This window comes from Bison bison, unplaced genomic scaffold (genome assembly GCF_000754665.1).
Source record: "Bison bison bison isolate TAMUID 2011002044 unplaced genomic scaffold, Bison_UMD1.0 scf7180017864461, whole genome shotgun sequence".
Taxonomy (NCBI): Eukaryota; Metazoa; Chordata; class Mammalia; order Artiodactyla; family Bovidae; genus Bison; species Bison bison.
This window is the reverse complement of record NW_011495023.1, coordinates 20,174,909-20,188,856: the sequence shown is the minus strand read 5'-3', so window position 1 is coordinate 20,188,856 and position 13,948 is coordinate 20,174,909. Positions and strand designations below refer to the sequence as shown.

The 13,948-nt window shown below is 46.9% G+C and overlaps 1 protein-coding gene across 2 annotated transcripts in view; it reads right to left on the bottom strand.

Moving 5' to 3' along the window:
- The window catches only part of PCSK2 (proprotein convertase subtilisin/kexin type 2), a 239,510-nt gene that overhangs the window by 19,358 nt on the left and 206,204 nt on the right, over window positions 1-13,948 (bottom strand). For both annotated transcript variants that reach the window (XM_010860045.1, XM_010860046.1), the window contains one exon: window positions 8,580-8,755. In XM_010860045.1, the coding sequence (XP_010858347.1) occupies window positions 8,580-8,755 (176 nt within the window). The remainder of the gene's footprint in view (window positions 1-8,579; window positions 8,756-13,948) is intronic.

Genomic DNA, 13,948 nt, shown 5'->3' with positions numbered 1-13,948 from the left:
GACCCTGATGCTGGGAAAGATTGAGGGCAGGAGGAGAAGGGGACGACAGAGGATGAGATGGCTGGATGGCATCACCGACTCAATGGACATGGGTTTGAGTGAACTCTGGGAGTTGGTGATGGACAGGGAGGCCTGGCATGCTGTGGTTCATGGGGTTGCAAAGTGTCGGACACGACTGAGCAACTGAAGTGAACTGAACTGAATGAGCTATGTATTTACCCTAAACTCTGTCTTTCTTCAAGTTGGTTCCGCTTAAGACTCAGAACCGATAAGGGCTCGATAAACCAGTTTGTTTTACTCGTACATTGTTCTCCTAATCTATGTTAATGAAACTATATATCTACTTGGAACCTGCCTTTCTTTAAGAGTCATGTCAATAGTTTTATGGCCTGGGATGACTCACCTTGTGCCAATGTTATCTCAAAATGCATGTTGTGGGTGAAGGGCCTGGTTCCAGTCTCTGAGTTTTGAGACATTCCCTTTCTCTAATTAGCGGACTGCTATTAGCTATATAGAAAGTGAAAGTTGCTCAGTCATGTCCGACTGTTTGCAATCCCAAGGACTATATAGTCCATGGAATTTTCCAGGCCAGAATACTGGCGTGGACAGCCTTTCCGTTCTCCAGGGGATCTTCCCAACTGAGGGATCAAACCCAGGTCTCCAGCATCGCAGGCAGATTCTTTACCAGCTGAGCCACAAGGGAAGCCCAGTAGCTATAAAACATCTGGCTAAAGACTAGCAGGGGAATACTCTTTCTGCCCCCTTCTGATGTCTATGTCAGAAACTTTATCTCTTATACTTTAATAAAATTCTATTACACAAAAGCTCTGAGGGATCAAGCCTTGTCACTGGCCCCGGCTTGAATTCCCCTCCTCCAGAGGCTAAGAATCCCAGCGTCTTTCATGGCTCAGCAACAACCTTTCACTTTTAATATAAAAATATCCAATACAATATTGTAAAGTAATTAGCCTCCAATTAAAATAAATCATTTTTTTTAAAAAATAAAAAAAATAAAAATTTATTATTATAAAAAAAAATAATGGCACAAATTGCTTACCATTGGCTAATGTAAATTTCCAGCTCAAGGCTGGTACATTGGCTCAGTGTACTCTCAGCATACCACCTGTGCCAGGAGGTGGAAATCCTGCTCTGAGAAGCTTGAGGCTGAAGTGAGTTGGTCCCTTCATCCTACCCAATGCCTAGTGACCTGGAGGAATGACTACCCTCCCCCACGCCCCCCACCCCCGCCCCCACCCCCCGCCAGGCCCTGACCCAGTGGTGGTATCTGCTTGCAGATACTGATGAAGCCAGCCTGATACAGTTTGCCTTTTCCCAGACACTTAATTACACTGATTTTTATTTTCCAGTCACCTTGACATCTTAATAGAACATAGATATACTTTAAAAAGTCATTGTATTTGTATTATGAAAATCATGTTCTTTGTAGAATGACTGGGATCTAGACTATGAAGAAGAAAATAAAAATCTTATGTAATCTTCCATGAATATAAAATCACTGGTAATATTTGGTGGATTCCTGCCAGTTATATATATATGCAAAGCATAAGAACAGGTTTAAGAATGAAAATGGGATCATAAAATCCATCTATCTCTGTGGCCCTGCTTAAAATGTATTTCTCACTTACCATTACATTAATATTTCCTCACATAATTAAATACTCTTCTATACCATAAGTTTTTATTCGTCTTCTTAGATAGCCATTCCATAGTTTATTTACTCTTTTTCTTAGATGTTCTTAGAAGGCTGTTTCTAGGTTTTAAAGTGCTGACATGAACATGATTCTATATATGTCTTTGTATTTCTATTTATTTCCTCAAGCAGAGTCTTTAAAATAGGGAATGTAGGGTGAAAAGGAACAAATGTTTGAAGCTTTTTGACCCATGGTGCCATATTATTGGTTTTATAAGGCTTAATAATAATCTATATTTTCACCAGTACTGCACAAGAACTCAGTATTCAGCTCATCTGGGTCAAGATTTAGAATCATTACAAAAATAGTTTTGCCAACTGAGTGAACAAAAACAAAACTCACTGTTTTGAGGTTTTTGTGTTTTTTTTCCCACTATCAGTTGAGCTTTTCTTTCTCTATATTTGCTGCTCATTTGTATTCTTTATAAATACCTTAGCAAAGCACCATGTCTCCAAAGATATGTCCTATGCATATCTTTTCTTTCATATCTTTTTTTTATTGATTTGTTAGAGCTCTTCCTATATTAAAGAACTTAACCAAATTTTTGTCATCAAATATTGCATATGTCTTTATATACATATGTAGATATACTCTTTTCTTTTGTATTTTGCCTACATTTTGACTTGCAGAAAATGTTCCTTTTAATGACTTTAGTCTATTTTTTCACACCTATATTTAAATAACATAAAAAATGTATTGATTTACAAGTACTGCTTTTTTGTACTCACAGTTCATGGAAGAATTATATTCAAACTACTCATAAATACCTTTGACACTTGTGTGTTTCCTCACAAGATCACTGGTTACATCTTGGGTCACCGAGCAGATTTTCTGGGCACATTATTGTGCTTTTGAATTGATTGCCAAGTATTTCTAGCTGCCTGCTGTCTGGGCCCATGATAGCATCCCCTTGTGGTTGGATGGGATCCTGTAAGACATTCTGAACCATTTACTGGTCAATGCCAGACCCACAGAGCTCTTCCTTCCCTCTGCACAGTAAGCAGCAATGTTTCAGATGTCAGCTCTGACCTCCAGGAGACTGTGGTGAGCAAAGCCTTCTACTGACTGTGGTGGATGAGTCACTGATTGAGTAAAAATCTTTGTGCTTTCAAATCTCTGAACTTTTGGGGCTGTTTGTTATTGCAGGATGAGAGAGCCTCTCCTGACTGATACAGTTGGTCGTGTTCAGTTCCACTCAGTTTATATAGATGTAACATTAAAAAACATACAGCATTTAAAAAACTCTCTGGGGACTTCCCTGGCAATCCAGTGGTTAGGACTCTGTGCGTCCAATGTTGGGGGTGAGGGTTCCATCCCTGGTTGGGGAACTAGGATCCTGCATGCTGCACAAAAACACCTCCCCCCACCAAAAAAAACCCACTTTGTATAATGCAGTCTCTGAAAATTTTATCCTGAGCCATAAGTAGCCATTTGTATAATATTAGCACAGTTCCTATTCTCACTTTTCCCTAGATGTATATTCTAACTCTTGACAACTTAACCACCTACTGAATTGCTTTTTTTTTCTTTTTAGTGTGAATAAAAACCTTTTAATTTGAAAAACATTAAGCTTCACAAAAATTAGAGTACCTAGTATAATGAATCCCCATGTATCTATTGATCAGCTTTGACAATAACCAGACTTGCAGAAATTTTGAAAGGTTTTATGAGTAATACTTATTACTCTTTATTGGGGGTAAATATGTTCTCTTGTATGTTTAGAAAGTCCCTCTCTGGCACAACATCAGGGACTGAATCATATTTCCGTGTAGCTGTTCTATGTTTTCATTCTTTATTCCTTCCTTCCTGTACGTGGAGTGTTGGGAGTGTGGGGTGAAGTCACACAGTGCTTTAAATGAGGATGATGGATGAGTGGTCCCCTCCTGGGAGTGTGGTTAACTTCTGGAGAACAGCGGGGCCATATCTACAGGGAGAAGTGGTTGGTTCCAATTTATGTGGCTTCAAAATCAGCTGCTGAGACCAGGACTTGGGGGTGACCTCAGGAAGCACACGTGAGTACAAGATGGGAGTCGGGGAAGGAGTGGGAGAAAGGCCAACCAGTGCTGAGCTGATGAGGAGCACCCCCAGCCCCTGGAGACCCCTGAGAACCTTCCCCCATGATCTGGGCTGTGTGCACGGGGCCTGGGACCGCCCCCACAGTGCTAGCAGGTCCCAAGTACAAGCAGCACTGGGAGAGGCCAGCTGGTGATGGGTAGGAAGCCACACCCGGGCAGGTGCAGCCAGACCACCGGATCCCAGCATCTGCATGGTGCCCCATGGGTTCCTCGGAGCTCAGCAGGAGTGGGTGGGGTGTCTGAGTCCCAAGAAAGCCAAACGAGGATGGCACTGTAGCCTCTGCTTATATCCATCACTCGAGCCTGTGTTTCACTGCACCTGCGGTTGCCTTTAAATATGGCTTCTCCTGCTGTACATCCACCTTGGAGGTCAGGCTCCTATACCATCCTGTCTCTTTCTAACAAGATCCAGACACACTGTGACGAGCCTTTCTGATGTCATGGGGGCTGTCGAAGGCTGACATTCACATCAATCTGTGAAGCAGGTAGTTGGGTTTCTCCCTGGGTGCAGATAATCACCACCATCAAGAAGGCTTATTTAAGGGGAGTGGTAGCCGCCTTGGTTTGTCCAGAGCTGGAGAGTCCCCAGGAAGTGGGGCTCTCAGTGCTAAAATCCGGAAAGCGTTGAGCAACCAGGGTGGTTGACCACTCCGCCTGAGGCTGGCTGGTACTTAGGAAAGGCCACTAGAAATCCACCAGCTTTTGCTCCTGTTTCTCCTTCTCAGAAATGAAAGGAGGGATTGTAACTGTGATAAGCATTCCACACAGCAGCAGCTGCCACTCAGTTGAAAACCTCTGTCTGAAACCTTCATTTCAGAGCCTTAATCAGAGCTTGGGGAGGAGTCCTGAGAGCTCCTTGGCACGAGGCGTCACTGTGGCCAGAGGCCCGGCACTTGCATCACCATGTCCACCCGCTGCTCTGATTAAATTTCAGCAGGGTCACCAGGCTTATCCTTGCTCATCCTGATTAATCACTGTCTCCCTGGGAAGCCTGCCCGCACCCCACCCCCGCTTCCTGGAGGGTGCCTTTCAAGCCAGGGTCTTGCAAGTGACCCCATGTACAATTCAGTTCCAAGATCTGGGACCTGTGTCCGTGCTCTTTGCAACCCTCCCTGCCATGCTCAGGAAATAAAAAATCAATGCTTTGTCTCATCTGGGCCTCAGACATTTTCTGTTGCTTCATCTTTAAATATTCCTAAGGTGTTCCCTCTGATAGCAACCCTGAGGTGTGATTAATAAGAGGTTGGGGTATAGTCATCAGAGCCAAACATGGGCCAAGGTTGCCCTGGGTACATTTCCTTAAGATGTGAAAAGAAGTTCATGAGTCAGTTGTCACATTCAAGAGCCTCCAGTGGTCTCTGAATTCCTCTTCTGGTTGTCAGAGTGATGTCACATGCTGTGCTCTGTATCCACAGGCCTTTGTTCTCCATCAGTCTCTCTGCAAGGGCTACATCCTTTTCTAACCGACAAATGCATTACCTTGTTGGTCCTTTATTACCCAGAGAAAGATGACTCCAAGCTCAACTAGGCTTTGCCCAAGCTGCAGTCTGGAGATTGTGGTAGATGGTAGTGGTTGCTGCCCATATTCCTTCAACCTTATGGCTTTTGGTACACTGGGCGTCAGCATATGTCAGTGCAGGCATGTCTTCGTGTAAGGGATTTCTCCCAAGAGGCTGAAGGCTGCCTTGCACACCTGCCTCTGGGCTGAAGGTGCCACTTGGGAACCTCCTCAACCACTGACTTTTCTGCCAGCTACTGTGCTGCTAGCTTTAGCGTGTGTTATGCAAAGTTTCCCAGTTCTCCCATGGGATTAAGCTCCAGTTAATCCAAGCTGAGTCCCAGCTTCAATGGTAGCTGACTGGAAGACAAATCCCTTATTGGCCCCTTTCTTCCCGGTTACACCTCCCCGCTCACTCCTGGTGTCCCATTCACCTCCCAGAGTAACCACCTGAACTCAGCTGTTGTCTCAGGGTCCGCGTCTGAGTTACCCTGAACTGAGAAGTCAGTTCCTGGCTATCATAATTCAGGGATCTCTGTCTGTCGCCTACTCTCATATGTAATGTGAAGAATGTCTTTACTGGAAATTCAGCACGTAGACTATAAAGAGGAAAGATGGGAAATAAAGGGGGAATGGCTTCCCTCTCTTCCTTCATGCCTGGTCCTTACTTCCTCCCTAAAGTGTTTACTGAGCAAATTTAGGAAACACTGACTTAAATCCCTAAGGAGCCACATAGGTGATGTGCATGTGAGAAGAAGGTATCATATGATTGGGAGTGGTGTGGTTTGTGGCAAATGGTACATTCCTGAAAAGTTCTCTTATCCTCTGTTTCCTGTTTTTTAAAAAAACAATTTTTTTTAATCTATTTATGCATTTGGCCACCCCATGCGGCCCACAGGATCTCAGTTCCCCAACCAGGGATTGAAGCCACGTCCACTGCAGACCCCCACCAAATCACCGGGTAAGTCCCTCTTCTTCTTGCTTTTTATCATTATGATATCGGTGAAGCAAACCTGTCTGCAAGATGCTAAAATTCAACGACAAGCATCAGAACTGCTTTAGTGGAATAGGTAATTGTCTGACACCTTTGTTTAGGTCCAAGTGAAAGTCGCTCAGTCTTGTCCTACTCTTTGCAACCCCATGGACTATACAGTCCATTAAATTTTCCAGGCCAGAATACTGGAGTGGGTAGCCGTTCCCTTCTCCAGGGGATCTTCCCAAGCCAGGGATCGGACCCAGGTCTCCTGCATTGCAGGCAGATTCTTTACCAGCTGAGCCACCAGGGAATTTGTTTAGGTAGAGATCACTTTTCAGAGCGTGCTTTCCTTTAGACTGGACCAGATAGCTGAGTAAGCGGGAGGAAGGCTCTGCTCATGTGTAACAATACCCCGTTGCTCACACACATCTGTAAACTTGTCCGAAAGTATTTTTACCTTGAAACCAGGAAAGAGTCTTTCCCACAGTTTGAGGGAGATTCAAATGAGAAACTGTGTGTTTTTCACCACTCTCCACTTTGTAAAATATTTACATGCTGTTGTCTGACGATAAGTCATAACAATTTTTTTTCTCTTAAGTTTCGGCGTACTTGACATGTTTGCAGAACGATCACACTTGAAAGAGCCTTTTTAATTGCAACAGGGGACATCGCAGATGGAAGAGAGAGAACTCCCCTGCCTGGGGATGTGATGGAGCCATTCAGAAGCTCCTGGAGAATGACAGGAGCTGCCCCAGGAGGTACTCCATTGAGCCCATCTGCATTGTAAATTCCGACTGAGGCCAAATGTCACCTCCTCCCTGACTCTCTTGGCCTCTGGGTGTCAAAAAAAATGCTTCTCAGTGAAAAACCGTGTCTGATGGGGAGGGGGGTGTGTTCCCCTGGGTCCCTGCTGTCACCTGATCCTGGGCTTGATGGGCAGCCTTCTCTCTCCTTAAAACTGAAAATAACTCAATAAGGAAGTAGCTGTCTCTATGTCAGAAGTCTCACCCTGTAAACTCCTAAGGGTCTGGGCACTGAGATGGGATAGCGGCATCACTTCCTACACCACCTCCCAATGTTATCAGTAACCCCTCTGTATACTGCACTGTGCCATTCCAGTGTCAGGGACCTTCATGGCGTCTCAGACAAGCCGAGAGTGGGGATGGGGCACTACATCAACCAGAGGGCAAGTCCGTTCCTGGGAAAAGACTAAGATGACTTAGACAAAATGACTAAGTGCCCAGAGGAGCTGCTGCAGTGGAATCAAGAGTGAGTAATCCAGTCCCTCCCAGGGACAAGTGGACACACCTAGCCTGGAGATCCAGTCCCCGGCCTTCTAGCCAAGTTCAGGGATTGGAGCGGAGACAGTCCCTCCACATGATCCCATTTGAATTCTTGGACCACAGAGTCCACAAGCCTAGGGAAACCTGCCGCTTTATGCCTTGGAGTTTGGGGGTAGTTGATTAAGGGTCCCTAATGACCCTGACAAACACTGTGGTTAGGAGGGCACCTCCCAGGGCCCAACACTTGCATGTCTATCTCACATCTGATGGTGACCCCAGGAGAAATGCACCGTTGTCACTGTTTTACAGGCAGGCACACTGATACGCTGTGAGGTCAGGTCACTTCGGAGAGACACTCAGACCCTGCGCAGCAGACCAGGGGCCTGAACCCAGGGAGACTCTGCCCCGGTGCCTGGCTATGTTAAGTAGCAGTGGACTCTGCCCAGAGATCCCAGAGGCCACCTCCTTCCCCTTCCCAGGGGCTGCTGACCTGCTCAGTGACCCCGAGGCTCTGGCTGCCTCCCTTTGAGATGCTGCTTTGATCCCTTCTCCGTGGCTCTGTCCGTTCCCGGGCTGATCCCAGAAACGGGTGGCTGAGTCCAGCCAAGGGAGCAGCTGGATGCAGCTCCCCTGCTGTGCCCTGAAGTCCCCTGGTTTGCACAAAGATCCATCTCTCCCGGGGCTGCTCCCAGCCATGCCTGTGCCGTGGGGGCGCTAGTCCAGCCCTTCTGCGACACCCTTCTTGCCCACCCCTCTTCGCAGGGACCAGGATAGCCTCGCCCTCTGAAGGGCCCCATTGCTCCCTTTTGTCTTTCACAGGCGACTCCTCCAATAAGTCTGCACCCTGAACCCCATTTTGGGATCTGTTTCTCAAAGGACCTGAGTGACGGCAGAAGGTGTCGATTCCCACCTCCACCCCTGCCCTGCCCTTGTTCCACTCCACCGTTACCTCCTCTCCATTCCCCACCCCCACACACCTCATCCCACCCAGTCCCATTCTGCCCCATTCCCGTGAGGACACAGAAGTGACCTTACCTTGTTCACGCCATCCGCCATCGCTTGGAGCGTGAGCTCCCGGGGCCCATCCACCGTCTTCCCGTTGTCGGTGGGGCCCCAGCTGGCACTGTAGATGTCAATCAGCTGAGGCATGTGGCTGATGGAGGAAGCCTCGATGATGTCTGTCATGAAGGGCTGGTCCAGCATCCGGATACCTGCGGACACGCGGGGGCAGGGAAGCACTGTGGACGGGTCCCGGGTTCGCAGGAGACAAGGTGGGGAAGGGGGCTAGGTCCTGGATGTGGCTGGGGGGTCTGCCACAGGTCCCTGTGCCCTGGAGTCAGGGGGGCGACCCTGAGTCCAGCCTCACACAGTGGGGTGATCAGGGGGTCAGGAAGATGCACAGAACTACCCACCCCATCTCCTTGCACCTCACCCACCCCTTTTCTTATGTCCCTATTGGGAGGCAATTCTATACCCCCGACAAAGGTTGCTAGAATTCCTAAATGAGGCCAGTTTCTAAGTGGAAGCTTGGCCTCCAGGGACTGGGGGGCTGATGGAGGACACCTTTCAGAGGAGAAGTAAAGCTACTGTGCATGACAGTGTGGCGGGAGGCAATTGCTCTCAGATATTTGAGGAGAGGAGGGTAAGGTCTAAGAGGAACTCTCAGTTGCATTATAACTGAGAAGGGGCTTTGGGGCAACAGAAATGTCCAAGAGGTAATTCTAAAGTATACTTGAAATGGGTGCAGAAGACACCCCTTTCCCCCCGGGTCACCTTTGTAAAGTTTGTGCTACCCAGATGCCTGGAAGGAGTGACTTCCTGCTGGGAGCTTTTCTTTGATTACATGATTGTGTGTCTGTGTGTCCAGGGACTCTGGAGGAAGAGGTCCTCTGTTCTCAGGCCTGAGCATCTGGGGAACTGGGGTTCACATCACCCCCCCTCCCTGGGACCGCTTAGAAAAAAACCTCTTGGGGGTTCACTGAGCAGCAGCCAACGGAGAGGGGTTTTTTTCCTTCATCGTTACCCACAGAATATCGGCTGTTGGAAGCAGTATTGTTCTCTGCTCCATACACTGTTTCAAGTCAAGGAGCCTAGAGTGTTGGTGAGTGTTGGTCATTCTTCTCATTGGAATTTGGAGTGAAGGCCTGAGCTGTATACAGGCGGAGCCTCAGTGGTCCGAGGACTTTATTACACAAGGGCCAGCCTGAAACGTGGTGTGTGCACCAATTTAAAGAAGGAAGATTCATGTATGTTGGTTATCTATGTATATGTGACCACTCCCCAAAATCTACAGACAGTTCCTGAGAACTAACTGCTGATAGTTGAACAAAGTTAGAGACGCGCCTTGATTTTCCTTTTCTAGTTGCAGGTAATAGCATTACCTATCTTAAAGCCAATTATAGGATCATCTGGAACGTATTTCCTAAATACTGTGCCTGGGCCACCTTTTAGTTGATTTTCCCCCAAACAGAGATAACAGGTCCAGACTTTTCCATCCTCTACCCGTAGATCAGGTCACCATTTTTGCCAGTGTTAACTAATTATTAGTTAACATTCTTTCTCCTGGAAAAAAATCTCCTACAGAATAAGCATAGTCTTTGGTTTGAACTTTCCAGAAGCTAAGTTTTTATGGTTCATTTCACTAGGGATGGAAAATCTAAAATTCCACATTTTGCTCTTGGTCCAACTATATTCTGCCCATTAGGGGGGAAAAAAAAACCTATTTAACAAAGGTGGCCACCAGTTTACAGAATCAACTGAACAGCACAGCTTCTTCTCCTAAGTCATATCCACTTTGTAGATGGGGAGACTTTGCTGGGAGACAGGTATTCACTGCCAGGAGAAGGCTCAGATGGTCTTGAAGTCATCCAGTGCCCAGATGACCAGCCCTGAGCAGCCTGCCTCCACAGGAAGGGGGCAAAAAGAAGTTCAACTCCAGCCTAAGTGGGCCTGGACTGTCCCCCCTGAATCTTGTCACTGGCTGGTGCCCTTTGCCCTGTCTTTGCAGCTCCTGTCCTCTGCCTCTTCCCCCCCCCCATCCCACCCTGGCTGCCTTTGTGCCTCCCAGAATGCCAGCGCTGTTGTGTGTTCATCTTCTGACTTCTTGGCATCTAGGGAGGCGGGGACGGCCACAGGCTGGGAGCCAAGTTCTCATTTGTATTCAGGGGCCAGGCCCCGGGCATTCTTTTAATCTCGTTAAGCTTGGGAGGAATGAAGTACGCATAAATTGAATGAGATACAGGATTAATGTTTGCAGGCAACAGCAGCATTAGGGGCCAAGACCAAGGCTCAGAGTGACCCAAGGGTTTTTAGGGAGGTACTCTGTCCTGAGTGCTCTAGGAGCTATGGAGTCGGGGCCAGGGGAAGGGAGAGAAACAAGGAAGCCCAGGCAACCAGGACTCAGCATCCTAGCATCTGCAAAATGCTCTGCTGGCTGATGCGATGTGATGGCAAGACGACAGGCACGTCAGCGTTTCTGTCCCCACCATCCTGACTCGTGGTGACTCGGCAGTTCCCTCCTCCCTTTCAGAGTCTGAGCCTCTTGCCTGCTGCCCAGGATTGCAGTCCTGGGCTCTAGGGCCTCCACGGCCCAAGGATTTGTGCTAAATCCTCTGCCTCTCCTCTTGTTATGAAAGGTGAGCTTGTACGGAGATCACAGCAGGTGCATAAGTCTACCTGCTCTGCCTTCAGAGGAAGGCAGGTAAGGCCAATGCTACCTGGCCTGGCCCCCTCCCAGGGCTGCTCTGAGGGGCTCCGCAGAAGTGATGCTACAGAACCCACCCTCGAATCATCCCCTGGTTATTGTGCACGCTGGCGTCATGATCTGATATTATTGTGTCTGTTTGCTCCTGGTCTGGGTCTCCCCCTTAGACTCAAAGCTGTGTGAGGGTAGGTATCTTGTCTTCTGGCTCATGGCTGCATCCTCCCACCCTCAGCAGGACTGGCATATGGTAGACCCCCTGGTCATGACTGCTGAGTCCTGGAAGGGACTGGAGGCAAGAGACAGTATTTCCCAAAAGGCTTGATGCAGTTTGAGCATTTTTAATACTCTTAGAAGTAAATATCTGACAAACTTGCAAGAAATATCAATTGAAGAGTTCATTATATTTCATGTCCATTTATTGGACTTTGTGAAGTCGTATAAGACGTTTTCAATTTTGATTATTTTATCTTGATCCCTTTGACTGAAAATGCCAAACATTGGTTTAAATGCTAAAACTAAGGAAAGAAATAGGTTGTCTTCTTAAAGAGTTACTTTGATAAGTGTGTTAGTCGCTCAGTCGTGTCAGACTCTTTGGGACCCCATGAACTGTAGCCCACCAGGCTTCTCTGTTCATGGGATTCTCCAAGCAAGAATACTGGAGTGGTTTGCCACTGCCTTCTCCAGGGGATCTTCCCTACCCAGTTATTGAACCCGGATCTCTAGCATTTCAGGCAAATTCTTTACTGTCTGAGACAGCCATGTTTAAAATTTTAAAAAATGGAAATTAACTTTTCCTTCAAAATTTATAAAGTAAATAAGTGGGTAAGGAAATGTAAATAATTAAACTTTCAAAAAAATTGAAGTTGGACAGCATCACTGACTTGATGGATGTGAGTTTGAGCAAGCTCTGGGAGTTGGTGATGGACAGGGAGGTCTGGCACGCTGCAGTCCATGGGGTTGCAGAGTCAGACATGACTGAGTGACTGAACTGAATTGAAGGTTTTGAGACAGCGCTAAGACTTTGGGACATCTCAAATGCACAGGTCTGCATGTTACAGAGAATTTATAGGAATTGGACTGATTGGAATTTTCCTCCCTTCCAGCCAAGTGTTACCTAGAAGAGGTGGAAACTACTGTGCTCATGGAACAGACAACAAAAATCAAACAGAGAGCTCGTCTTAAGGAAGAAGTTTCTAAGAGTCACACGTGCAAAGGCAGAACAGACTTCCTCGTGAGGGAGTGACTTCCCCATCACTGACGGCATGCAAGTTGTTGATGCACGTTAATGCAGGGGCCCAGGCTGCTCTGGGTGCTACACTGTTCTACAGTTTACTAGCTGTGTGGTCTCGTGTTCAATAGGGATAATAATAGATAGTAAACATGTTCATGTTCTACCAGGCGGTGCTAGTGGTAAAGAACCCATCTGCCAATGCAGGAGACATAAGAAATGCAGGTTTGATTCCTGGGTTGGGAAGATCCCCTGCAGGAGGGTGTAGCAATCCATTCCAGTATTCTTGCCTGGAGAATCTCATGGACAGAGGAGCCTGGCAGAGGAGTCCATGGGGTGGCAAAGAATCATGCAGAGTCAGACATGACTGAAGCAACTTAGCAGGAACACATATATAAAATATGTAACAATGTATGATAAAGTTGCAAAGAGAGTAAAGTGAGTAAAGGGTTTTGCATCCTTCCTGGCATGTTGAAAGAGTCAAAATGCTATTATTACTGTTGTTCAGATCAGATCAGTCACTCAGTCGTGTCCGACTCTTCGCAACCCCATGAATCGCAGCACGCCAGGCCTCCCTGTCCATCACCAACTCCCGGAGTTCACTCAGACTCACGTCCATCGAGTCAGTGATGCCATCCAGCCATCTCATCCTCTGTCGTCCCTTTCTCCTCCTGCCCCCAATCCCTCCCAGCATCAGAGTCTTTTCCAATGAGTCAACTCTTCCCATGAGGTGGCCAAAGTACTGGAGTTTCAGCTTTAGCATCATTCCTTCCAAAGAAATCCCAGGGCTGATCTCCTTCAGAATGGACTGGCTTGATCTCCTTGCAGTCCAAGGGACTCTCAAGAGTCTTCTCCAACACCACAGTTCAAAAGCATCAATTCTTCGACGCTCAGCCTTCTTCACAGTCCAACTCTCACATCCATACATGACCACAGGAAAAACCATAGCCTTGACCAGATGGACCTTTGTTGGCAAAGTAATGTCTCTGCTTTTTAATATGCTATCTAGGTTGGCATACTTCTCAGACTTTCCTTCCAAGGAGCAAGCATCTTTTAATTTCATGGCTGCAGTCACCATCTGTAGTGATTTTGGAGGCCAGAAAAATAAAGTCTGACACTGTTTCCACCGTTTCCCCATCCATTTCCCACGAAGTGGTGGAACCGGATGCCATGATCTTCGTTTTCTTAATGTTGAGCTTCAAGCCAACCTTCTCACTCTCCACTTTCACTTTCATCAAGAGGCTTTTTAGTTCCTCTTCACTTTCTGCCATAAGGGTAGTATCATCTGCATATCTGAGGTTATTGACATTTCTCCCGGCAATCTTGATTCCATCTTGTGTTTCTTCCAGTCCAATGTTTCTCATGATGTACTCTGCATATAAGTTAAATAAACAGGGTGACAATATACAGCCTTGATGAACTCCTTTTCCTATTTGGAACCAGTCTGTTGTTCCATGTCCAGTTCTAACTGTT